Raw genomic sequence first — 25,447 nt, forward strand, 5'->3', positions numbered from 1 at the left:
GTGGGTATCACTACTGCTCTGTAGACCATGAGCTTGGTGCTGGGTTTGAGACCCTGGTCTTCAAACAGTCTCTTTCGAAGGTGACCGAAGGCTGCACTGACACACTGAAGGCGGTGTTGGACTTTGTCATCGTTGCCTGCCCTTGTTTGACAGTAGACTCCCGAGGTATGGAAATGGTCCATGTTGTCCAAGGCCTTGTCATGGATTTTGATAATCGGGGAGCAGTACTGTATGGCCTACAGACGTGGCCACATTACTATGAGAAACTATGAAGCGTAAGACCTAAAAAGAAAATGAATTCATAACATTCGGCCCTCCATGATTGATTCTCAAAAAGGGACTAAGCTCCTTCCCCAGATAATGGGAGCATATACAGTTTATTATCTTCCATTCTCATTTTAACTTGGGTTAATTAAATAGTCCAGTGCATGACTCTATAATCGTTGTCTTCGAATTGTCCTGAGTTACTATATCCTGAGTGCCTGTTCCAGTGATATTTTGTAATGCAGTACTGTATCCTTTATAGCTATCATGTTAAAAACAATTAGAATTGTATAACTGTAGTTAGTGACAAAGGAGTAGTAACTGGAAGGCTGGCCAGGAGAGCATTGAAATATCGGTTCAAAGGTGTCAAAATGATCCAGTATAAAATCTTCCTCAATTTTCTGAATGCACAGCATGCTAAATTGTGGGCAGTTTCCGACCAAATTCCACCCAGAGGCAGCAGCACATTGCTGAAATGTTTTAAAATGAAGTTTTAATTGCGTGTTTAGATTTAATTTATGAATGATTAAATAGGCTGCGGTGCAGAGAGTTACGGTGACTATTTTTTCTCAGCAGTTTGTATGAATCACCAACCAAGTGCAGCATTCCTCGGCAAGCTAGTTATAGTTATCAGGATAAGACTCATGAGTCAAAGAAGTAAAGTAGCATTTTAGTGACCAAATGTTTACATGACATTATTTTATTATAACCTGGCACTTTTGGACCAACTATTTTGTTACTCGAGAGAGTCACTGATCCCCTAACCACTGCTGTAATCCACATTGGCATTGACGCTGGTAATCATTCCCTGTAGCTACTGTGCCTTGACTCTGCCTCCACCTGTGTGGCCTGCTGTCGCCTGCCAAAGAGAGGCCTCAACCCTGTTTGTGGTTAATCATAGAATCATAGAAGTTTACAGCATGGAAGGAAGCCATTTCGGCTCATCATTCTATGCCAGCCGACAAAAAGCTATCCAGCCTAATCCCATTTTCCAGCTCTTGGTCCGTAGCTCTGTAGTTACGGCATTTCAAGTGCATATCCAGGTATCTTTTAAATGTGGTGAGGGTTCCTGCCTCTACCACCCTTTCAGGCAGTGACTTCCAGACCCACACCACCCTCTGGGTGAAGACATTTCCCCTCAAATTCCCTCTAAACCTCCTACCAATTACTTTAAATCTATTCTCCCTGCTTGTTGACCCCTCTGCTAAGGGAAATAGGTCCTTCCTATCCACTCTATCTAGGCCCCTCATCATCTTATACACCTCAATGAGGTCTCCCCTCAGCCTCCTCTGTTCCAAAGAAAACAAACCCAGCCTATCCAATCTTTCCTCATAGCTAAAATTCTCCAATCCAGGCAACATCCTCGTAAATCTCCTCTGTACCCTCTCTAGTGCAATCACATCTTTCCTGTAATGTGATGACCAAACTGCACGCAGTACTTTAGTTGTGGCTTAACTAGTTTTATACAGTTCAAGCATAACCTCCCCGTTCTTGTATTCTATGCCTCGGATAATAAAGGCACCTATTCTGTATACCTTCTTAACCAACTTATGTACCTGGCCTGCTGCCTTCAGGGATCTGTGGACATGAACTCCAAGGTCCCTTTGTTCCTCTACACTTCTCAGTGTCCTACCATTTATTGTGTATTCCCATGTCTTGTTAGCCCTCCCCAAATGCATTACCTCACACTTCTCCGGATTGAATTACATTTGCCATGTTCTGCCCACCTGACCAGTTCATAATGTCTTCCTGCAGTCTTCAGCTTTCTTCTTCATTATCAACCACACAACGATTTTAGTATCATCTGCAAAATTCTTAATCATACCCGCTACATTCAAGTCTAAATCATTGATATATACCACAAAAAGCAAGGGACCCCACTGGAAACAGCCTTCCAGTCACAAAAATACCCATCAACCATTACCCTTTGCTTTCTGCCTTTGAGCCAATCTTGGATCCAACTTGCCACTTTGCCCTGGATCCCAAGGGCTTTTACTTTCGAGACCAGTCTGCTATGTGGGGACCTTATCAGAAGCCTTGCTAAAACCCATATACACTACATCAAATGCACAACCCTCATTGACCTTCCTTGTTACTCCTCAAAAAATTCAATCCAGTTAGTCAGACATGACCTTCCCTTAACAAATCCATGCTGACTGACCTTGATTAATCCGTATCTTTCTAAATGTAGATTTATCCTGTCCCTCATAATTTTTTCCAATAATTTTACATGACTGAGGTTAGGCTGACTGGCCTGTAATTAATTGGTTTATCCCTTTCTCCCTTTTTAAACAAAGGTACATCATTAGCAGTCCTCCAGTGCTCCAGCGCCACACATGTAGACAGTGAGGATTGGAAAATGATGGTCAGAACCTCTGCTATTTCCTCTTTTGCTTCTCTTAACAGCTTAGGATATGTTTCATCCGGGTCTGGGGATCAACTTTCAAAGCTGCTAAGCCCCTAAATACTTCCTCTCTCACTGTTTACATCTAATATTTCACACTCCTCTCCTCTCATTGCAATGTCTACATCGCCCCTTTCTTTTAATGCTGTATAAATGTGAACAGCAGTCCATAGACTTGTCTCTGTGTTTGCATCCATATTTATATATCTTTAGAAATGGTAATCCAGATCAGACAACTCCACCACAAAATATTTGTGAAAATAATTGCTGATCACTTTGCCCATTTAGATAAATCCTTGCTACTCGTGGTAGGTCAATCAAACTTGCGTGAGTGGTGATTATTTGAGGTTGAGAAGTGTTTTTTTAAAATCCTATCACAAGATGGTCTCAAGGACTAGAGTTAAAGTTAACTCTCCCTTTTTGGGGGTGCAGGGGGGGCAATGGTTTTATTTGGTGCTCATCAGTGAGAAATGGCATCAATGTCAGCATGTACCCAGCTCAAATGTGACATGTGCAGACGCATAGTAAAGCTGACTATTCTGTCCCATAAATATATCCCTGATGAGCACCCTAACCACACAGTATCATCTTTTTCTCTATTTCCATACATGTGACTTGCCTCAGTGAGATCATGGCCCTGAATTTCCTCTTTGCCGCATTGGTGGTGGAGTCCTGGTGGGGCACCTGCCTGTTCTTTCTGCCCCTAGCCGTGACCCACTTTCCGGGGTCAGGGCCTAGTATTGATTTACAACGGCCGATGGCATCATGATTTCAGATAGAAAGGCCCAGCATTGATTTTGAAGATGCTGTAGCATTTTACTTTGGACATCGCAAAGCTCCATATGTTGCGAAGGCTAATTTACTTACAATTCTAAGCCAGGGTCGTCATTTAAATTTATTCAGTTGATTGACAGACTAAACCTTATTTAAAAAAAAATAGAAATGACTGTTTCCAAATGTTCCCTTTCAGTGAAAACAGAAGAGGACATAGAAGCACTGATTTTTGATGGTGCAGAGATAGTTGACATTCACAATGTGGGATCTCCCCAGCGACATCTTTCACTTAATGACATTCCGTCAACTTCACAAGTAAGCGATGAGCAAAGGAGATGTTTGGCAACTCTAGTATACTGTAAGTAACCTGACAAGCTGTTCTTTATTTCTTTGAATGCTGAATACCATTTGCACATTTTGAAATGTAACCTACTGTCAAACGCTATTGTCCAAATGCTTAAAACGCTGATATCAAATTACTTTACTAGCTTTCACCCAATAAAAAGAAACATGGTGAACAATAATGTCTCCCCTATATTTTCTGACCAAGCCCTTTCCCAAACATTTACCTCCCTAAATTTTATTGTGATTAACTCCATCCCTTTTAGTTTTTTTTCTGATACTTTAGAGTCTTCCCAGGCTTTCAAGGGCTTTTCTCGTGAGCCTCTGCAAATGTCGCCCTATATTTGGTTGCTATGAAATGCATGAGAGTGGCATGGTCTAACGTGCCCCTTACTGTAGCTCTCAGTAACTTGGATACTGGAGAATTGTGACAGTGCATACAATCCACAACATTTGCTGGGAACCAGTGTTTCCTTCCAGCTGCACCTTTTATTCTCGGGCTTTGGTTTCTGCTTGTTCAAGAATCTTGCACATATAGACCATTCTGCTTCAGTTTGGAGGATGAGCTGGGCTCGAGTACGCTGCTCTCTACAGCCTTTAACAAAACCACTTTATCATTGCTCCAGCACTAGGTGCGAGTGCAGTGATGCAAGGCAGGGAGTGTCTGTTTCCCTCTCCTGCATTTATATTATATAGCAAACTAACAGGGAATACAGGGGCAGGTGAAAGTGGCTTGGATCTGCAAAGGAGATGTTTGGTAACTCTAGTATACGTTAATGCTGGAGCAAAACAGGCAACAACAGTAACAACTTGCACCTTTAATGCTGAAACATATTCTAAGGTACTCCACAGAAATATAAAGAAAGTGGCACTGAGCCAAAGGAGGAGTTATTGTGGATGATAAAAGGTTAGGTTTTGTGGTAGTTTTACAGGAGGAGAGGTGAAGTAGAGGGACTGAGGGATTCAAGAGGGGATGTAAGAGCACGGTGCCTAGGCAGCTGAAGGCATGTTCAGCAAGGGGGAGGCAATGGGAGCGGGGGATGCACAAGAGGCTGGAGACATAGAACAGAAATTAAACTCTGCCAAATCAAGGATGGATTTTTTTTTCATTGAAAGAAAAGGTAAGGGGAAATGTGGCCACATTAAAGCAGATGCACAGGCATTAAGACAAATGGCAGACTTGTTAAATTAATACTTTGTATCCTGTTTCATAATGGAGGAAGAGGACAAAATACTAACGGTACAAGGGGGCCTAGAAATAAGTTGGGGTGGGGGAGGGATTTTATGTATTTAATATGTTAAAAATGGTAAAGGAGCAAATAATGGGACTTAAGATAGACAAATCTCCAAATCCTGGATTTTAAAAGAAATAGCTGAGCAAATTGCAGATGCATGATTCATAGTTTTCCAAAGCTCTCTAGTATGGAAATTGTGTGTTTTGGATTGGAACATTGCAAATGTTACTCCATTATTTAAGAAGGGAGCGAGAACCAAGGACAGATCTGTCAGTTTAATATCAATTGTGAGGAAGTAACTGGAATCTATCATCAGAGACAGTGACTGAGCACTTGGCCAAGTATCAGTTGATCAAAGAAAGTCTTCATGGATTTGTGAAGGGTCCTATTTGACTGACTGACTTTTTTGAGGAGGTCACTAAGAGGGGCATGTCTATGGATATTTTCCATATGGACTTCTGGAAAGCATTTGATAAGGATCCATACAATTGATTATTAGCAAATATAAATTGCATGGAATTTGAGGTAACCTGGATCAGTAATTGGTTGGGAGGTAGGAATCAGAAAGTAGGGATAAAGGGAGCATTCTCTGATGGTCAGGATGAGAAGTGGTGTTTTCCAGAGATCTGTACTGGGGCCTCAGCTTTTCACCAAATATATCAATGAGTTGGGTGAAGGATTATAGAGTTGTATATCCAAGTTTGCAGACAGCACTAAGTTACGAGGCACAGTAAGTTGTGTAGTTGGAAACAGGAAGTTACAAATAGACATTGACCGATTTAAGTGAGTGGGAAGAACTATGGCAGACAATTCAATGTGGGAAAATGAGACCATCCATTTTGGGTCCAAGAAAGACAAATCAGAATAATTTTTTAATTGCGAGAGATTAGGAATTGTGGAAGCGGAAAGAGTTTTGGGTAACCATGTACACAAATCACTAAACAAAAAGGCTAGTGGAATGTTGGCCTTTATCATAAGGGAATACAAAGGGAGGAGTTATGCTTCAGTTGTACAGAGCGTGATCATCTGGAGTACTGCGTTCAGTTCTGGACACGGCACCTCAGGAAGGATGTATTTGTCCTGGAGGGGATGCAGCACAGATTCAGCGGAATAATACTGGGCTTGCATCAAATTATGAGGACAGATTGCTTAAACATGTCTCCTGTGACCTTTGGGAAATTAGCAGCAGATAAGGGAGGGGTAAATGTGTGTAGGCTCAGCGAGGATATGGGTGATAGTCTTAAAGCAGTGGTGTTGAGACTGGGCTCCAGTGGTTAAAATCTGGTCGAGTTTAGGATAAACTCTGTTTTTCCTAATAAATAAACAAATGCCATGGTATTACAGTTATCAATAAAATTGTAACATTTATTAAAGAGTGGTGCTGAAATATCTACAGTACTGAGACCCTCACTTTTAGTGCTATTTGTAATAATTAAGCTGGTTCAATGCAAGCGAGCTACAGTTTTATATTTTGCATTGATCAGGGCTGCCTCTGGGCCTCCTCATCTTTGGGTTGTGTTTGCGCCCAAATTTCTTGGCTTTATTATTTTTTTTGCATCCTGTTTAAGAAATTCCTCAGATTAGTTGGTTTAGCTGGTTAATATTTGTCACACTGACAATTCAGCAGAGGCTGGCTTCTTTCACATCTTGAAGGAGAGAGTAAGCAGGCATGTAGGGTACTATCTCACATACCTCCGAGTGGATATCGAAGCATTCGAGGCCTGGGATGCCTCTGAATGCTATGTGACGCTGAAAATCTGCGGGAAAGTGGAGAAAACCAATGATTTGTATTTTGTTCCAAGTTGATACTTGCTACGTCAGAGTATAATTTCTCATCCCAAGCAGTGGCCTGCAATATGAAGTGATTTGTCAGGTTTAAATTAGACTGTTCTTTGGGGCATTACTGCTCCCTTTGCCTGTCAATGCATCAAACTGTTGAGCTCACTGTTTTTCCTGTGACACGCATCCCTTTACTCGGTCATCATAACCCATTTACTTCCTCATCAATAGCAGTCACCTATCTTTTGAGAAACTGCAGTTGGCCTAAAGCCAGAGTTTACCCAGCAGCTCTCTCTAATTGTTTGCATTACTTGTACATACTGTACTGCATTTCATTGCAGACAGATTGTTTGTATAACTATTGTAGTTAGAGGAGATGCACACTCATCAGTTATACAGCACCATGGAGCCTAGACTCTGGTCTTGAGAAATGCAGACTGTCAGCTACAGTTCCAGCATTATTGGATGAATCCCAGCACAGCAATTTTAGGCTCACTATGAATTGCAGGGCTGCAAATGTTCAGTCCATGTTGGCCGGGATTTTATTATAAGCTGCCTCTATTGTCTGTCAGAGGAAAAGCAACATTGTATTAGTGGTTCTATCATATGAAGGCAGACTCCACTGTGGTACACACGAAAGGAAGAATGCTCGTGTTTATAAAAGAAAAGTGAAGCTTCTATGTTCAATTAAATAGGAAAGTAAATTTTGGAAAACACACAGTAGTAATCAAAAATACATAAATCAATAACATATGACGAAAAAAATTATAATGGCTAAATCATAACAATCCAAGAGGGAGAAATTCGGTCACGTCTCATTTGGGGCGGTAACCCAGGCGGAGCGGTAATTTTAGCGACTTGAATAAGTTTGCGTCCTCTGTCCAGAAATTCGCCAGAACGGGTGCTAAATCAGCCGTTACACACCAGAACAAGGGAGGTGTGATAAGAAAGTTTGGTCAGTAAATTTGAAGGACCCATTGCGCAAGAACGGAACTCCGAGTCTTAAAGGCATGGCATAGTAATGCACCCATTGAAGTTTTCAAAATCACTTGTTTTCACATTGTACGATTATGTCTGTCTGCCGCTGAAAACTCGGAGGCTCACGCACCGTACTGTGTGTAAACATTGCACTGACTGTGACCTCCGAGGGAAGCGCTTCCTCGTCCCTTTAAGTAGCCACCAGTTAACGACTCTGACTGCTTTTCCAGATGTTGTTCTTGACGGCTGCTAAATGAGACGGCCGCTCCTAATTTTCCAACCGAGGCACAAGCGTGGGCATTGCACCAGGAATATATCATGATCGGAGTGATCATTAGCAGCCAGGTGCTACTGGTTTGCGCCCCCCCCCCCCACCCCGTGTGCCTCTAATGAATTTTCGGTTGGGGCGCTAAACGCTGCACTCCAGGTCGGTAACCTCTTGCACTTCCATTAACGCCCTTCTGGCCGCTAACTGAGGCATTAGACAACCGAAAATCCAGCCCTAAGAGTCTGAAAGCTGAATTAACTATCGCCCAGCTGGTGATTTTCCAAGATGGCTGCTCTGTTTTTTTTTAAAAGAGTATACAACAGGCTCAAGATATTGTCAACATCACATTACTACACATTTCCGGAACCATTAGACAAATACTTGTTCAGAGATGAGAATTTTCCCTTTTTTAAAAAAAAAAGTAATTACCATGGCCGTAGATTATCATGGCAAAAGTTGTCAGAATCACAGAATTCAATCCCCAAAGCCACTGGTAAAAAATCTCTCAACCTCATGTAATAAAAACAGAATTTCCACTCATTCAGTCACTGTAAACGAGTGGAGGAAGAATCTTGGGCAGTACTGGTTTGAGTCTCTAGATGTCAGCAGTGCATATATTTACACAGTGGTCTCTGCCTGGAATATCTTCAGGTTGTATAATTCTGACACTTCCAGTCTTTTTTGTGCAAGTCCCCACACATTGTTTTTCTTTGTCATGAGAGACTCCCTATGGAGCGGAAGGAGCAGCGTGGCAGCCTAGCCAAGCAGTCTGCGTGGCCCCCGGCCTGCAAGCATCATCGGAGCAGGCCGGGGAGCGGAAGGAGCAGTGTGGCAGTATACCACTCCAGGGAGCAGCACATGCTGGAGCAGGAGAGCAACAGCAGCGAAGAGGGACATCACCAAGATCCAGGTCAGTGATTGGAATGTGGGCAGGTACATCAGGAGCAGCGAGATCGGGGTGAAGGAGCGGCGAGAGACTGTAGAGGGATGTGATCAGGGCCCAGGAGAGGTGTGAGTTCGGCGCCCAGAAGAGGCGAGGGCCCAGGGGCAGCACAGGCCAGCCCACACTGCGATATGTGTGCACACTAGGTCTGTGCAGCAGAGCTGGTCTCCAGTCGTCTTGGTTAATCCTTGCCACCGGACCAAGACCTAGCTCTGTCAAGCCCGTGTGGTGGCTGGTGTACAACGGTCATCATACGTTTTTTTAAAAAAAATCCAAGCACAGGCATCTTCCACTCTTCAACATGTAGTTCGGACCTGGAATTTTAGGTCCATCATTGAAACACCTGTGAACTTTTTGATGTTGAAGCAAGTCATCCTCGATTCGAGGGACTGCCGATGATGATGTGCATGCCAACCTCCAAAACTCTGCTGAATAGCTTCTTAAAAAAAACCCTGAAATAGCCCCAAAAAGGCAGGTAACACAAATAACAAAGGACATCTAAAAAGCAGCACTGAATAAAGTTCTGTGACCAAGGACGCTGCTTCAAGGTGATTGAATAAGTTAAGTTCTTTTTTACTACTTTGGATTTCAGAATTGTTATTAGTATTTTGGGATCACATTCTGCAGTGCGGTTTGTTTTTCTGTGAAATCTTGCTTTTCATTCCACCAACCCCGAACTATCTCTCACTCCTCCCACCTTTACTGACTATCCGCTGAATCCTCCACATGGATGGGTTACGATTATTTCCATCACCTCTCGATCCTTCCACTGCGCCTCTGCTGTCAAACTGCTTGACCGACATCCTGTCTTGGATGAGCTGCAATGACCTTCAGCTAAAACATTTGGAGCATGGGGCTGAGCAGGAAAAGTTGGCTGGTTGTGTGTGTGTGTTGGAAGTGGGTCGAAAGAGCATATCCCTGATGTCAATGAGGAAGTAGAGTTGGAGGGCTGGGTAGAGATTGGGGAGAAGCTCGGGAATGTAGAGGATCTGACTTGGGAGAGGAGCTAGAAAAGAAAGCAGGTGATAGTAGAAAGGCAGAGGCAATCAAATGGATGGCTTCTCGGATCTAGAATCGGAGGTGAGAATGCAGGGTTTGATGGATGGAGGGAGGCTGGATGGCACAGAGGATATGCGCTCCTTTCCCTGAAGTTGTAAAAGGAGTTGCCAGAAGAGGTAGATGCAGTGCTGGAGGTGATCATACCATCAGGCAGTGCCAGGTAGCCGCAAGACACCTGTGGTCTGCACAATGAATTTTACATAGGAATTGCTAGACAAGTCCCATCTAGTTCTCCCTCTGCCATCCCAGTGGTCATCTGATAGAAAGAAACTGAGGTGATTGTTGTACCGGGGAGAGTAATGGGGGTGGATGACCATTTGAGATCTTGTGGCGATGAGGGCATTGAAAGTGGGGTCCAGGCAGCCATTGAGCTGATTGCTGGAGGTGCCAATGCCAGTGTAGGTATCGCCCCAGAGGAGAGTGAGTCGTTGAAAAGGGCACTGGTGAGAATATTGGGGGATGGTTCACCACCAGTGGTGTACAGAAAGGGAGGAGGATCTCGAGATTGGTGGGGGTATGTGGATAGAAAAAGAGATGATAAAATTACATTCCAATAAAAGACTGTGGATGGATGAGTTTATGCATAGGTTGCGGCTGAGCCAGAAAAAGAAGGCAGACAGTTTGGAAGAGAAGAGCAGGTTAAGCTGAGGAGCAGGTTACTGAGGCTGAGGAGTTGCTTAGTGCAAAGACTAACTGGGGACAGAAAGGAACAGATTTCATCAGGGAAGGCATTTTGGGGGAAGGGGGCATATACAATAAGGATCTTGATAAAGTGGAAAGGGTGATTAAGAATGCGGTGTTTAAGTGAGGAAAAGATGCCAGAGGAATATAAACCTGAAGATGAATATTATATTGCAACTATGGCAATTAGGCTAGGGGACATGCTGGAACCTGTATCTGGCAAAGCAACCTCAGTGGGGGGCGGGAGGGGAATAAATTATCTTTGTCGAGTAAGGTTTTGATGAGGCTCAGGATGTCAATAGTATCGCTCCAGGATGAAGTTGTGGATGGGAGGGTCTTGTTTACCAGAGCATGGACATTTTGCTGGATACTGCAGAAGGGATGCATTGTCATGGACTTGCCGGGGGAGTTGGGCGGGAGGATGAGGAGATATTGACTCACGAGGATTGCAGCACAATAAGCACCAACATAGGAGCATAGAGCATATTGCATGGCTGTTTTGTATCCAGATTAACTATACGGAGATCAGTGTCAGCTAGCAGATGTCAAGCCTACTTTGTGTCTACTTCATTAAACCAGTGTTCCATGGAGTGGCCTTTTATATGTGGCTCTCTCTAAGTAGCAAGAAAGCACTTAAACTATTGCACATTCCACACCTTTATATCTAAATTACTACCAATATATAATGTTTACTTCCCTGGATGCCTTCGCCAATGAGGGAGCAATAAATAGTACACATACTGTTTTAAATGTTATGATCCAAGACTGCAATATGTTTGATAGGAATTTCTGTACCTTTAATTTCTTGCACAAAAATATCTTCAGTCTCCTTTACTGTATTTACCCTTGATATAAATCTCAAGCTCTTTTGTGTCGGTCTACAATCATATATTTTAATACCTTGCTAATTTTGATCTGTGATGTTTTGCATATCAATGAAACCGAAGGCTACATTTGTGCAATATAAAGTGTTGCACATTTTTATAATGAAAACATTAACAAAGACTGTTGTTGTTGCAGTGAAAAATGCCAGAAGCAATAACCCTAGGGAATGCAGCACCGCAAAAATCAATCTATCCGATGTGGAACCTGAAAGCACTGGTTACCAGGAGCAACCTCTCACCGACAATAGGCATGCTGGGATGATTACTCATCAACCGTGTGGGCTCCGATCAGGCAAAAGGAAAACATTTGCTCCATCTAGCAGCCAGATGGGCAGACCAATCAACTACAATGAAGTGAGATTAAAAAAGAGGAGACTGCACACTATGGTAAGTCATCATGCAGAACTCTGAACCAAAATAGGCATACATTTCTTTTCATTTACCCTAATCTTAGTACATATTTTCACATCCTATTTCTATGGCTGCTTTGAAAGTCACTCTTTACATCTTTTAATGTGTTAGACATTGTGTATGTCAATTGACTTGCTGAGGCACGACTGATTTTGGACTACGGGTGGTTTCCTCGTGGGTGGTGTGCATGGTTTTATTACTCACTTCGACAGACTCCATTAAAAGATAAGCATGGCAGATTGTGACCTTTGACCATACACCAGTGTTTCTTAGATATCACATGATGTTGTAAACAAAACCAGATAATTTTACAACTAGACCTGCCATATTCAGAAAGAAAGACTTGAATTTATATAGCGTCCTTCACGACGACTGGACGTCTCAAAGCGCTTTAGAGCCAATGAAGTACTTTTTGGAGTGTAGTCATTGTTGTAATGTGGGAAACGCGGCAGCCAACTTGCACACAGCAAGCTCCCACAAACAGCAATGTGATAATGACCAGATAAACTGATTTTGTTATTTTGATTGCGGGATAAATATTGGCCAGTACACCGGGGTTAACTCCCCTACTCTTCTTCAAAATAGTGCCATGGGATCTTTTACGTCCACCTGAGAGAGCAGGGGAGTTATTTATTATGCCAAAGTGAAGCATACAATACAAACCAGAGTGACCATCAAATGATGGCAGCAGTTCCGGCCATTTTTTTTTTCTTGACAGAATGTGAACATGGCTGAGAAAGCATGACGACAGTGCTGGTCAGAGGAAGGGCTCCTCTGGGCCAGATTCAAGGATTAGAGGAGTGGTGGGGGAACTAGACTGTTGCCGGTAGCGCAGCAGATATATTTTTCAACAAGTGCATGAGGCGCTAATGGCACAGGGCATCCATCGGTTCCTGTCTCAAACCCGTACGCAGTGCTAGGCCTGACTCGGCCGATGGAATCGGAGGCCCTTCTTCCTTCCTATACTTGTAGGTGATAGACAGCATGCTGGGAGATCAACCCTCGGCTGCTTCAGTGTAACGTCAAGACAACCATCTTCTTGGTGCATTTCCAACATTGCTGGAATGGGAGCCATCAGGTATCTGTATAGTTCATGTACTTAAAATGCCACAATGCACTAATGTGACCGTTTTGTTGTTCAGTGCAGCTTATTTAAAAATGTTTTACTGCTGTGTTCCCCATACTGAAGTTATTTTCTCCCCATATTTTAGGTCTTTCCCACATCCTGCCCCCATTCTCCTGCAGAACTTTGTCAGTTTCATTAGAAGGTGCACAATTTTGACCTGGGTTAATAGCCCCTCAGATTTTCCCTCTATATCTGTGGCAAAGTAACTTCCCTCCATTCTATGCCTCTCCCAGCAGCCTCATCAAGATTGGGAATTTGCTATGTGCGTGCATACATGCCAACAGTCATTAAGCATTTCCAGGGAGCGTCCACATATACAGACAAGAATCAGCTCTGCTCCCAGGGTCATCCCCTTCTCAGGAATTCCCATCCACATTGTGGCATGTTGTTCAGTCACTTGCAGCAGCAGAAAGAAGTCGAAGCTCAGCAGGAGCACCGAGATGCTGCAACCAGGCAAGGCAGGTGTAAGGCTTGCCAGCACAAACGGGGAAGAAAGGATGGCGTGTGCCAGCAGCAACAGGGAACACGGCATGAAGAGTGCTGGCATGAAGAAGGAATGATGAAGAGTGTCACCGTGAAGAGGGGATGAAGAGTGTCACTGAGAAGAGGGGATGAAAGTGCCAGCATGAACGGGAGGTTTAGAGTGGTGGAATGTCTCGGAATTGAGTGGGGCTGGAGTCTGTAAACTGTCGAGGTGAGGGTGAGGGTGTGGGGGAGGAAATACTTCCATTAAAGAACGAACGGAGTGCCTCGCTGACTGTACAGATAGCTTTTGAGGAAGTGATGGTGTGTTGAGAACGCGCATGTCATTTATATCCCTGCCTCCCAGCAGTTGTGTAGCGTGGGAGGTGTGGTAGGAGTATCTACAATTCTAACTGCGTTGCCTACAGTGCTGACTATCTTTAGTTACAAGACCAGAGGTGAATCCTCTACTTAAGCAGTTTTAAAAAGAAAATTAATTAGAATTTCTTTTCTCCCAGTAGTCGATTATTTGCTGCTGGAAAAAGCTTTAAACTGTAATGAAAAGTAGGTAATTCCCTACTGACACATGGCGAGTGCTTTTCAATAACATGAAGCAAATGTCCCTTTTTTTTTTACAACCGCTTGAATGCATGTTGTATTTCTAACTTTAAAAAAATCCTAAGGTGCTTCATGGATTGGCATTGGGAAAATGTCAAACCAGGAATGGAGAGATTAGGAGGCGAGACAGAATGCTCAGTCAAAGAGATGGGTTTTGCAGAGGTGTTTTAAAGAAGGCGAGAGAAGTGGAGGTGTTTAGGGAGGGAGTTCCAAACCATAGGACCCAAGAAGCTGAAGGCTCTGCAATAAATTGTGGGTTGTGGGCTGAGGGAAGGATTGGGAAGGCCTGAGTTAGGATTGGAGTATTCGGGGGGGATGTAGGGCAGGGGGAGATTGCAGAGATGGAGTGCTTTGAGACTAGGGGGGATATAAAGAGGTTAAATTTAATGCATCGAGGGACACTGAATCAAGGTGGATCAACAAAGTCAGGGGTGATGGGTAAGCAGGTCTTGGTATGGGACAGTATGTGTGGGGCACAGTTTTGGACATGTTGGAGTTTATGGAGGGTGGAGGATGTGAAGCCAGCGACTATAGCATTTGAGTAGTTGAGTCTGGAGGTGGTCACGCATGTATAAAGGTTTCAACAACAGGGAGGGCTGAGGTAGGGACCGAGGTGGGCCATGTGGGAGTGGAAATATTTTTTTTAATAAAGTACACCGCTGATATTCACTGTAGAATCCGTAATACAGGTAAAAGCACCACATTTTGTCACCAGTCATAATTTTCTGCAATGGGGTTATGTTCCCCATACTCCCTCCCCCAGAAAATACGTTTTGTGCTTGCCAAACTCGTCCTTCGTCAGTCTTTTATATACTTCTGCTTTATCTTCCTTATGACTGCTTCTCTTTTATGACTGATGGAAAGCAGCAGGTAACTTGCATTACAAGCCCATGTCCCACTGCATTTACAGTGTAAATTATTTGTTTGCATGTGTCATTGGCTTATATTTAGGGTTATTTTTCAGTTGTCAGCTTCGTGGTGGCTATGTCAGTTTTTCTGAAACTGTTAGTCAGCTTTTGCTAATTTTCTGGGTTGGCATAAATCAAAAACTCATGGCTGCCACTCCATGACACATTGCTACATCAATGTGTTAGGTCACCAGGTTATGCAGCTGCGTCAGCATTTATTCACGTCATTGCACTAACAAAACTTTAGACATATACCTTGAGGATCAGACTTAATTAATAGAGGTATATGAATATTTCTAGTGGTTTGCTCAGTCTGGATTAATAAAGGTTACTAAAAGTGCTTTAGACTTTTCCCAGATGATAATTATGTTTGTAACTACATTTTGATGTTACTAGGGGTACTTCTAGGACTTGCACTTCCAGTCGGGGAAACCTGTGCAAATATGGCTTACCTCTGGGAGTGCAAGGTCATGGAATTGGCCTTATTAAGTGCCCAAATTTCCCCAGCCGCCTAGAGCGGCGTAGTTAGGGGTGGCACGCCGACTTTTTGGGGCAAAAAAGCGGCAAAAATGTACCTGTTAATTTGGCCGCTCCCTCGTCATCCGGATCCATCGGCGTGGCGCTGCAGAGCCTGCGGGGGGGGGGGCCGCATTTGCTCAGCGCGGCCGGCAGCGGGGATTGGGTCCAGCGCCTTGTAGAGTGCCGGCAGGGGGACGCATGTCTGTTTGAGCGTGTGCGCATGCGCAATGGGCAGTTCAGTGTGCGTGCATGCGCAGTGCAACAAGAAGCTTGGCAATCGGCCAATTAAAGGGAGAGCGTCCTCCGTATCATTGGTAATGGACCATATATAAAGGTAAGGTTTAAATATTGATTTTGGCTGAGGGAGTGGAAAAGAGTGCTGGATAGGTGGAAGAAAGGTGAGAAGTGTAATTTTTGAACATTACCTGAGTGTAAATCCAATACACGAATGGTGCAAGACGAACAAAGAATTTCCTCCATGAGCAAGTGGAGAAACTAGTGACTGTCATTGAGGAGAAATGGCTGGAGCTGGATATCAGCAAGAGTGGTCCGTCAAAAGTTTCACCCAAGGAAATGCGAAGAAGATGGAACCTAGTTGCAGAAGAATACTTCGCAGGGGTCAATACCGCAAGATCTGGAAGCCAGTGCAAGAAGAAATGGCAGGATGTTGGTCAAGTAGTGAGTGTAAGTAATATCTTCATCTTTAAATTGAATTACAATTGAAAATGTGACCATCTGTATGTGTCCCACCCATCAGATGCACACCATGTCTGAAAATTAATATTTTCATCTTTGCAGAAGAAATTGGCCCATAATTAAAGGGAAAGACTTGGAACCGGAGGAGGTCCGCCAAATCTGCACCAACTATCACCCCTGAGTCAGAGGGTTGCTGCATGGCTGAGTCGCACCGGCAGAAAAAAAATCAGCTCTGCACAAGCTGGACCCACATGCGAGGGTGAGTCATTAAAATGCATAGTCGCCCTTCAAATCAACCTGCTGTCTGGCCTGCTACACATCAGACTACTCATGCCACCCATCCTGCCCCCTCCTGTGCTGCTAACCATTTGACTGTTCTGTTGTATTTTGCAGAAGACGACGACACTCCTCAACATCCTGAAGATCCACCAGAGGATCCAGATGTGTGCGCTCCAGACCAAGATGGGTGGGGGAAGGAGAGGTCCATGGAAATGTGTTCACAGGAGAATGCTGACTGTGATATGGATCAGTCCATAGTACAGGGCATCACATTGCCAGAAACCTCCATGAGCTCCTCGGCAACATTCCATGGGTTCACACCTTCCGAGGTCGCGGGTCCCAGTGGCGGTTGTGAAATGTCCAGTCCCCCATCGTCCCAGCCTGTGCCTCACACTGGAGGGGTGCCACTATGCAGAACCACGGCGAGGAGAAGGAGAAGCCAACCAGTCTCTCCTGAGATGCAGCCCTCATTCGAGGTTAATCAGGTTGTGTCATTGGGTGAGGAGACCGATGCCCTCACAAGATCACTCGTGGTGGCCGTCAGTGGGGTGCGTGATGAGGCAGCGACACTGTCGGGGGAAATCTCAGCACTGAGACGGGAAATGAGGGCGGGCATTTCAGATGGCAGATGCCATGAGGGAGCTAGCTTCTGCAATAAGGGCACAAAGGCCGGATACTCAAATGCCACTCCCATTTCAATCCATGCACCAGCCTCTGGTCAGACCCAAGCCGGGCCCCCAACCCCCCCCCCCCCCCTCACCGACCCTATGAGGAAGTGCACTTTCCCCGAGATGTGGATGAGGGATGGGTGCAGACTTTCTTTGCTGTTGTTGTTGTCGTCGTCGAAGTGCACTGTAAAATATCCAATAAAAGATATTTTGCATTAAAACTGAATCATGCTCCATTAGGACCACACAACATTTAGGGACAACTGTAAAAAGTAAAAATCCCTCACCCCTACAGTCATGCATGCCTGCCGCCCCTAGCCCTGGCGGGAGGGCTGGCCGGTGCGTTCTGCAGTCGGCAAGGTAGGACTGCTCTATTTTCAGTAGCTGATTTATCTTTTATTTTTGATGATGTTGTGCAGCTGTTGTGCTGAAGATGTTGTGCTGATGTTGTGAAGGTCTTTAGTGCTTTAGAATCCTCTAACTCACCTTTCTCGCTGCCCCGCCCCTCCCCCCCCCAAATCTCTGGCTACCTGCGCTGATTTCTTAAATGTAGGTAAGGTTTTTCTGTGTCTGCAAAAGTGGCCACATACACTGGCCTAAGTTAGTTTGGAGTAACTTGCAGCTGGCCAAATTTGCTTCTATGGCCAGAAGAGGTGTAAGTGGCTTGTCACGCCCCCTTTTGGAGAGAACAAACGAAACTAGAAAAAAACGTAACTAACTGACTTTCACTGGAGCAAGTTAAATGGGGAAATTTGCGATTTTTAAAGTTACTCCAAAAAAAAAAGCTACTTCAGAAAAAACGGGGCAACTCTTGGGGAAATTTGAGCCCTATATACTGGAATTTGTAAGCCATAAATTTGGAGTGACAGATCTGTGGAATAATTGCCTGAATGTTGTATTCTTGTTACTCGGAGCTATCACAAAGCCAGGGGGTTACAGCCCCCATCACTCTACCTGTAAACTTCCAGACACTGACTGAGAGCAAAGGAGATCAGCATGTAAAGCCACAGCAGAAGGATATACCTGACATTTTTGCCTTCTAGGAAGCACCCAAGGAGGTAGAGACCCATGCAGGATGCTTCTATATCCCAGCAGAACAGCCTTAGGTGATCTGCACATAGATCCAAAACAACAGTTAATTGACAGACATCAATGCCTTCACCATTTGGAATCTGCCCTGTCGTAAAGCAATTTGGGTTCTTTCTTGGTTGGCTGATTTGTGAAATGTCCAGTTAGGTTAGAATATCTTGGAGACTAGTAATTCACCAAAATGGGAAAATAACCGTTCGTGTAATTTTTCTTTCTTTCCTTTTTCTTTTCAGAATCCACTCTGCAAGCTGCCTGGGTATCTGGCCCAGTACTTAAGGAGCTGCAACAATTGCAGACAATGATGTGCAGACATTCTGGAAGAGCTTCATCTTCACCGAGCTTTGCTTGAGACCATGGCCGATTTTAAAATCAGGCACCATCGACAATAGATGGTGGTTGAATTAGGTCATCCCCTCCACGAGTCTGTTGGACAGATTTCTGATTCTTGTCAGAGCTTCTCTTCTCCCGACTCCTGTATGGGGGAGGATAAATCTGTTACTGGGCCTCCCACTGCAGCGCTAACCAAGCCCGAAGAATCTTAACATTGCAATCCAAGAAAGACAAAGGGCCCAACAAAGACCCACACCATGTTCAAAGAATCTTTTTGGTGATGGCATGTAGATTGTTCAGTTATTGTCTAATAAATCTGTTGGTTTAAAGCATATCTTTCCTTTCTGTACTTGTTGTTTTTACATTTTGGCTTTGTTGGGCCGTGACTTCAACTTCTTTGTAAGCAGAATTTCTCAGGAATTTCTGATTACTGGAGCAAGCAATGTGGGATAAAAAATAATCCAGCAACTGAGGGGTTCAAGTCATTTGTCAATAGAGGATGAAAATATGAGTTGAAACCTTTTCAAAGTGAATCTCATTGGAACTAAGTAGGGTCTGTATTGTCTTGTGTTGTGGGTGAATGCATTGGATTAGGAAGAAGGTAAGGAGCTCTGAATATCTGGCAACAGAGCTCCGAGTAATGGTTTATTGAATGTCAGAATGAACAGAATCATTAGAGAGGTACTGCCAGAAAGCGAATGGGAGAATATGAGGTGGTGAAGGAAATAGGAGACATAGGCCAATAATTATGCCCTGCACAATTTACCACAACGCCCCCCCCCCCCCCCCCCCCCAAAAAGAAACTTGCACTTTTGTGGTGTCTTTAAGATAGAAACATTTCCCACGGTGACCCGAAAGAATAAAAAGGTTAGAGTACTTATAATTATCATGATGACTAGAAATATTCGACCTATGCAGTATTTCTAAAATGCATTTAGTTTCTGGCATTAGCATGTATATGGTTATTTACATTAGCTACCTGTATTGTTTAAATCACACAGTTTGCCCAGAAGTTTAAAACATATGTGGAGATTAAAGAAACCTGAATTATGGAAATCTGAAATAAAGACAGAAGTTGCCCCAAATGTGCAGGAGGTTAATTAGTATCTGAAAGAGAAAGATAGATTAATATTTTGAGTATGATCATTTGGTCATTCTGATGGAGGCTGCCAGCAAAATGTTAACATCTTTTATCCTTTTGATGCTGAGCAGGCTTAACATTTTCTGTTTTTAGTGAGGTTACTAAATTTTACAATTTAGCCCCATTTATAACACACAGTTATAACTTTAAGAATAAAACTTCTATATAATGTATTTTGTTCATTCGCATAATGCAATTATAAAAGATGTGTCACAAAAGTCCTTTTCTGCATGAGCATCAAGTCATCCCTCAGACTACCCAACCCTTGGTGGGTGTCACTCACTCACTATCCAAAGTAAAAGCCTGGTTTTAAAGAAATGGGTAAAACAAATTGAAATTAAATTAGTGTTTAAAGTCTATAAACTGAACAGTACTTGAAGCATATTCATGAGGCAAGCTTGTGTTAACGTTTGTAAATCTCCTTTAAGCAGTACGTTATAGATTAAACACTTTTCTTCTCGTATTTTCAACTTTTTTCACTCCATTTTTGCCCTGATCACCAGGCTGACACCAGTGCAGTACTGGGGGAGTGCTGCACTGTCGGAGGTGCCATCTTTTGGATGAAGCATAAAATTAGGCCCTGTCTGCCTTCTCGGATGGAAAAGATTCCATGACACTATTTGAAGACGAGCAGGGGAGTTCTCTCTGGTGTCCAGGCCAATATTTATTCCTCAACCAATATCAGTTTTTTAAAAAAAACATTACCTGGTCATTATCACATTGTTTGTGGGACCTTGCTGTGTGCTAATTGGCTGTTGCATTTCCTCGATTACAAGAGTGACTGCACTTCAAAATGCTTAGTTGGCTGTAAAGCGCTTTGGGATGCCCTGTGGTTGTGAAAGATGCTATATTTCGTTCTTTGAACTCTTCAATTCATGCATCATCAGCGGCCAAGCTCCTGTGATGAGGACCAGAGAATCAATCTCTGGGCTTTTACCAGTCTGAACCGGCCACCAGGATGTGCCTGTGAATGTGTTGGGGATGGTGGGTAACTTTTTTTCCCTGAATTTTCCCCCTCCTTGTGGGAAGAACCTTTCTTCTGCTCCAGACCTTTTTTTTTTACAGCAACATCGTGATAGAGAAATGGACAGTGTGGAAAATGTGTCTACATTCCCACCTGCGTCTTCAGTATTCCTTACAAAAGCATATCTCGTGCTCGTCCACCTCTCCTGAAGCCCGTGACTCTATATGAAGCTTGGAGCATGAGTGTGCCCATTCAGCCTCAATAAAAAGGACAGAATATAAGGAAAGAGCAGGTTTTTGTTTTTAATTGGGCGTCGAGGTCTGAACCTTTACGTGTTCCGCTTACTTCACTGAGCTCGTAGCTGCTGGGTTCATCCCAGCATCCAGGTTGCCTGGCAATTGGGACGCTGGGGAGAAGGAGTTTTGATCTGCCCCTCTGACATCAGGAGTCATGTTTGGAGTGCATGGAGATGTTGCCCCAACCAGGCTCCTGCGCCCATTGATGGCCTGGGTCTGGACCTGGCTAGCACGTTTCAGGATGTGATCACCCCGTAGCTTAAAGGCGTGCAGGTAGAGGGGAAGTGGTTGACCACCAGACGTAGTAAGTGTGCTAAGCAGGTAGCGCAGGAGTCCCCCCCCCCCCCCCATGAGTCCATCTCGCTTTCAAACTGATATTCAATTCTGAGTATCGGTAAGGACGATGGTGCCTCCAGGGAGTGCAGCCAGAGCCAATTCCAAGGCACCACGGGTGACTCTGCTACACAGGGGGGTGGGACGAAGAACAAAAAAGCCCTAATGATAGGGGATTCTATACTTCGGGGAACAGATAGGCGTTTCTGCGGCCGTAGACGTGACTCCCGAATGGTTTTGTGCCTCCCGGATGCCGGGGTCAAGGATGTCACAGAGCGGACGCAGGGCATCCTGGGGGTGGGGGGGGGGGAACAGCTAGAGGTCGTGGTCCATATCTGGACCAACAACATAGGTAAAATAAGGGATGAGGTCCTACAGGAAGAATTTGGGGAGCTAGGAAGAAAATTAAAGGGTAGGACCTCAAAGGTAGCAATCTCTGGGTTATTACCGGTGCCACGTGCTAATAAGAATAGAAGGATAAAGAGGATAAACACGTGGCTGGAAAATTGGTGTAGGAGGGAGAGCTTTAAATTCTTGAGGCATTGGGACCGCTTCTGGGAGAGATGGGACCTGTACAAACCGGACGGGTTGCACCTCAACAGCGCCGGGACCAATATCCTCGCGGGGGGTTTTGTTAGTGCTGTTGGGGAGAGTTTTAACTAGCTCGGCAGGGGGATGGGAACCTGAGATCAAATTCAAAAGGGAGGGAAGTAAAGCAGAAGTTGTATAGCAAGAATCTAGAAGCGAATCTAAGACAAAGGAAACAGGGCTTAGTGTGCAGTAAGCAAAGAGATCTTCCTGTGCTGAATGGTAAATACTTTAATGCAAGGAGTATAGCGAATAAGGCGGATGAGCTAAGAGCACAGGTAGCCACTTGGGAGTATGACATTATAGCCATTACAGAAATATGACTGAAAGAGGGGCAGGTTTGGCAGATCAATATTCCTGGCTACAGGATTTTTGGATAAGATAGAGAGGGGGGTAAAAAGGGAGACAGGGTTACGGTACTGATTAAAGAAACTTATTACATCGGTGAGGAGGGATGATATGTTAGAGGGATCGTCAAATAAGGCCATATGGGTCGAATTGAAAAATATAAAAGGGGCGATCACACTGCTGGGTGTGTATTATAGACCCCCAAACAGTGGGAGGGAGATAGAGGAGCAAATATGTAGGCAAATTGCTGTGAAGTCTAAAAACCATAGGGTAGTATTAGGGGATTTTAACTATCCAAATATTGATTGGGCCAAATTTAGTGTGAAGGATATTGAGGGTGCGAAATTCTTGAGATGTATTCAAGAGAATTTTTTTAGTCAGTATGTTGTACACCCAACACGAGAGGGGCTTGTCTTGGATTTAGTTTTGGGGAATGAAGCTGGGCAGGTTGAAGGGGTATTAGTGGGGGAGCACTTGGGTGCCAGTGACCATAATTCAGTCAGATTCGAGTTGGTTATGGATAAGGACAAGAATAGGCCTGGAATAAAAGTTCCAAATTGGGGGAAAAGCTAATTTTGCTAAGTTTAGGAATGATTTGGCCATAGTGGACTGGAAACAGCTACTTGTGGGTAAATCAGTGTCAGAACAGTGGGAGGCATTCAAGGAGGAGATCCGGAATGTTCAGGCCAAACATGCACCCTTAAAGAAAAAGGCTGGGAAAAATAATTCTCGAACCCCCTGGATGTCTAGGGAATTACAGGGGAGGATTAAGAAAAAAAGGACGCTTATGCCATATATCAACAGCTAAATACTTTAGAATTTTTAGAGGAATATTAAAAAGTTAAGAGGCAAAATTAAAAAGGATATTAGGAATGCTAAGAGAGAGCACAAGAAATTCTTGGCCAGTAAAATTAAGGAAAACCCTAAGATGTTCTATAAATATATTAAGAGTAAGAGGGTAACTAAAGAAAGGGTAGGGCCTGTTAGAGACAATGAGGGTAATCTTTGTGTGGAGGCGGAAGATGTTGGTAAGGTTCTTAACGAATACTTTGCATCTGTTTTCACAAAGGAAAGTGGTAATGCAGATACTGCTATAGAGGAGGAGTGTGATATTCTGGATGAAATAAATATAGTAAGAGAGGAAGTATTAAGGGGTTTAGCTGCTTTGAAAGTAGATAAGTCCCCAGGCCTGGATGAAATGCATCCCAGGCTGTTGAGCAATGTAAAAGAGGAAATCATTTTCCAGTCCTCTTTGGTGGAGGATTGGAGGACTGCTAATGTGGTACCCTTGTTTAAGAAGGGAAAAAGGGATAGGCCGAGTAATTACAGGCCTGTCACCCTAACCTCAGTGGTGGGAAAACTATTGGAAAAAATTCTGAAAGACAGGATAAATCTGCATTTGGATAGGCAAGGATTAATTAGGGACAGTCAGCATGGATTTGTTAAGGGAAGATCATGTTTGACTAACCTGATTAAATTTTTTCAGGAGGTAACCAAGAGGGACGATGAGTGTAGTGCGTACGATGTAGGATATATGGACTTTATCAAGGCTTTTGATAAGGTCCCGCATGGTAGACCGGTCATAAAGGTTAAAGCCCTTGGGATCCAGGGCAAAGTGGCAAGTTGGATCCAAAATTGGCTCGGAGGTAGGAAGCAAAGGGTAATGATTGATGGACGTTTTTGTGACTGGAAGGATGTTTCCAGTGGGGTTCCGCAGGGTTCAGTATTGTGTCCCTTGCTTTTTGTGGTATATATCAACGATTTATATTTGAATATAGGGAGTATGATTAAGAAGTTTGCAGACAACACTAAAATTGGCTGTGTGGTTCATAAATGAAGAGGAAAGTCATGGGCTGCAGGAGGATATCAATCTACTGATCAGGTGGGCAGAGAAGTGTGTGATGATGCACTTTGGGAGGGCTAATAAGGAAAGGGTATACACATTAAGCAGTAGGCCACTTAATAGTGTAGATGAACAAAGGGACCTTGGAGTGCTTGTCCACAGATCCCTGAAAGTAGCAGGCCAGGTGGATAAGGTGGTTAAGAAGGCATACGGAATGTGTGCCTTTATTGGCCGAGGCATAGAATATAAGAGCAGGGAGGTTATGCTTAAATTGTATAATACTTTGGTTAGGCCACAGCTGGAGTACTACGTGCGGTTCTGGTTGCCGTATTATAGGAGGGATGTGATTGCACTAGAGAGGGTGCAGAGGAGATTTACTAGGATGCTGCCTGGAATGGAGAATCTTAGTTATGAGGACAGATTGGATAGGCTGGGTTTGTTCTCATTGGAACAAAGGAGGTTGAGAGGAGACCTCATTGAGGTGTACAAAATATTGAGAGGCCTGGACATAGTGGATAGTAAGGGTCTATTGCCATTGGTGGAGGGGTCTATTACGAGGGGGCATAGTTTTAAGGTGGTTGGTGGAAGGTTTTGAGGGGGGGGGGGGGGGCTTCTTTATGCAGAGGGTTGTGGGGATCTGCAGGGAATAGAACAAGGCCAGGGTGATCTCCTGGACTAGTTTCGATCACCTAGATGGGTCGGAGAGGAATTTTCACTTTTTTTTCCCTCCCTAAATTGGCCTGGGTTTTTAATCTGGTTTTTGCCTCTCCCAGGAGATCACATGGCTTCGGTTGGGGTGGAGTGAAGAATGTTTTAGTATAAGGGGTGTCACAGTTGTGTGAGGCGGACTGGTTGGGCTGGGTGCTCTTTGCCTTTCCGTCATTGTTCATAGGTTTATATGTAAACTTAGGGCTGCTGATCAAGGGTCGTGCGGCTCTTTGTCGGCTGGCGCGGACACGATGGGCCAAAATGACCTCCTTCTGCACTGTAGATTTCTATGTTTCTGGCATATATGGGTCCCAGCCGATTTCCCGATGCTCGTATACGTGACCTTTACGGAAGTGTTAACAGTAGCCAATTCCCCCCCCGCCCCCCCCCCCCAGGGCAGAGGTTTGAATTCTCTGGTGCCTTCATTAAAGCCGGTGATTCAGGCGTATTATCTAAAATTGGTTTAAAACCAGGGCCCTTGGTGCGAATTGAGGAATGGAGAACACTTC

General features: G+C 44.1%; 1 protein-coding gene across 3 annotated transcripts in view; it reads left to right on the forward strand.

Annotated features, from left to right (window-relative positions):
* The window catches only part of LOC139276247 (uncharacterized), a 144,977-nt gene that overhangs the window by 19,212 nt on the left and 100,318 nt on the right, over positions 1–25,447 (forward strand). The window contains exons 2-4 of one of the 3 annotated variants that reach the window (XM_070893953.1): positions 3,639–3,757; positions 8,765–8,954; positions 11,748–11,998. In XM_070893953.1, coding sequence (XP_070750054.1) covers positions 3,639–3,757; positions 8,765–8,954; positions 11,748–11,998 — 560 coding nt within the window. Of the gene's footprint in view, positions 1–3,638; positions 3,801–8,764; positions 8,955–11,747; positions 11,999–25,447 lie in introns of those variants that run through there. The other 2 variants (XM_070893954.1, XM_070893956.1) reach the window with 2 other exon arrangements.

The sequence above is a fragment of the Pristiophorus japonicus genome, chromosome 11 (genome assembly GCF_044704955.1).
Source record: "Pristiophorus japonicus isolate sPriJap1 chromosome 11, sPriJap1.hap1, whole genome shotgun sequence".
Classification (NCBI taxonomy): domain Eukaryota; kingdom Metazoa; phylum Chordata; class Chondrichthyes; family Pristiophoridae; genus Pristiophorus; species Pristiophorus japonicus.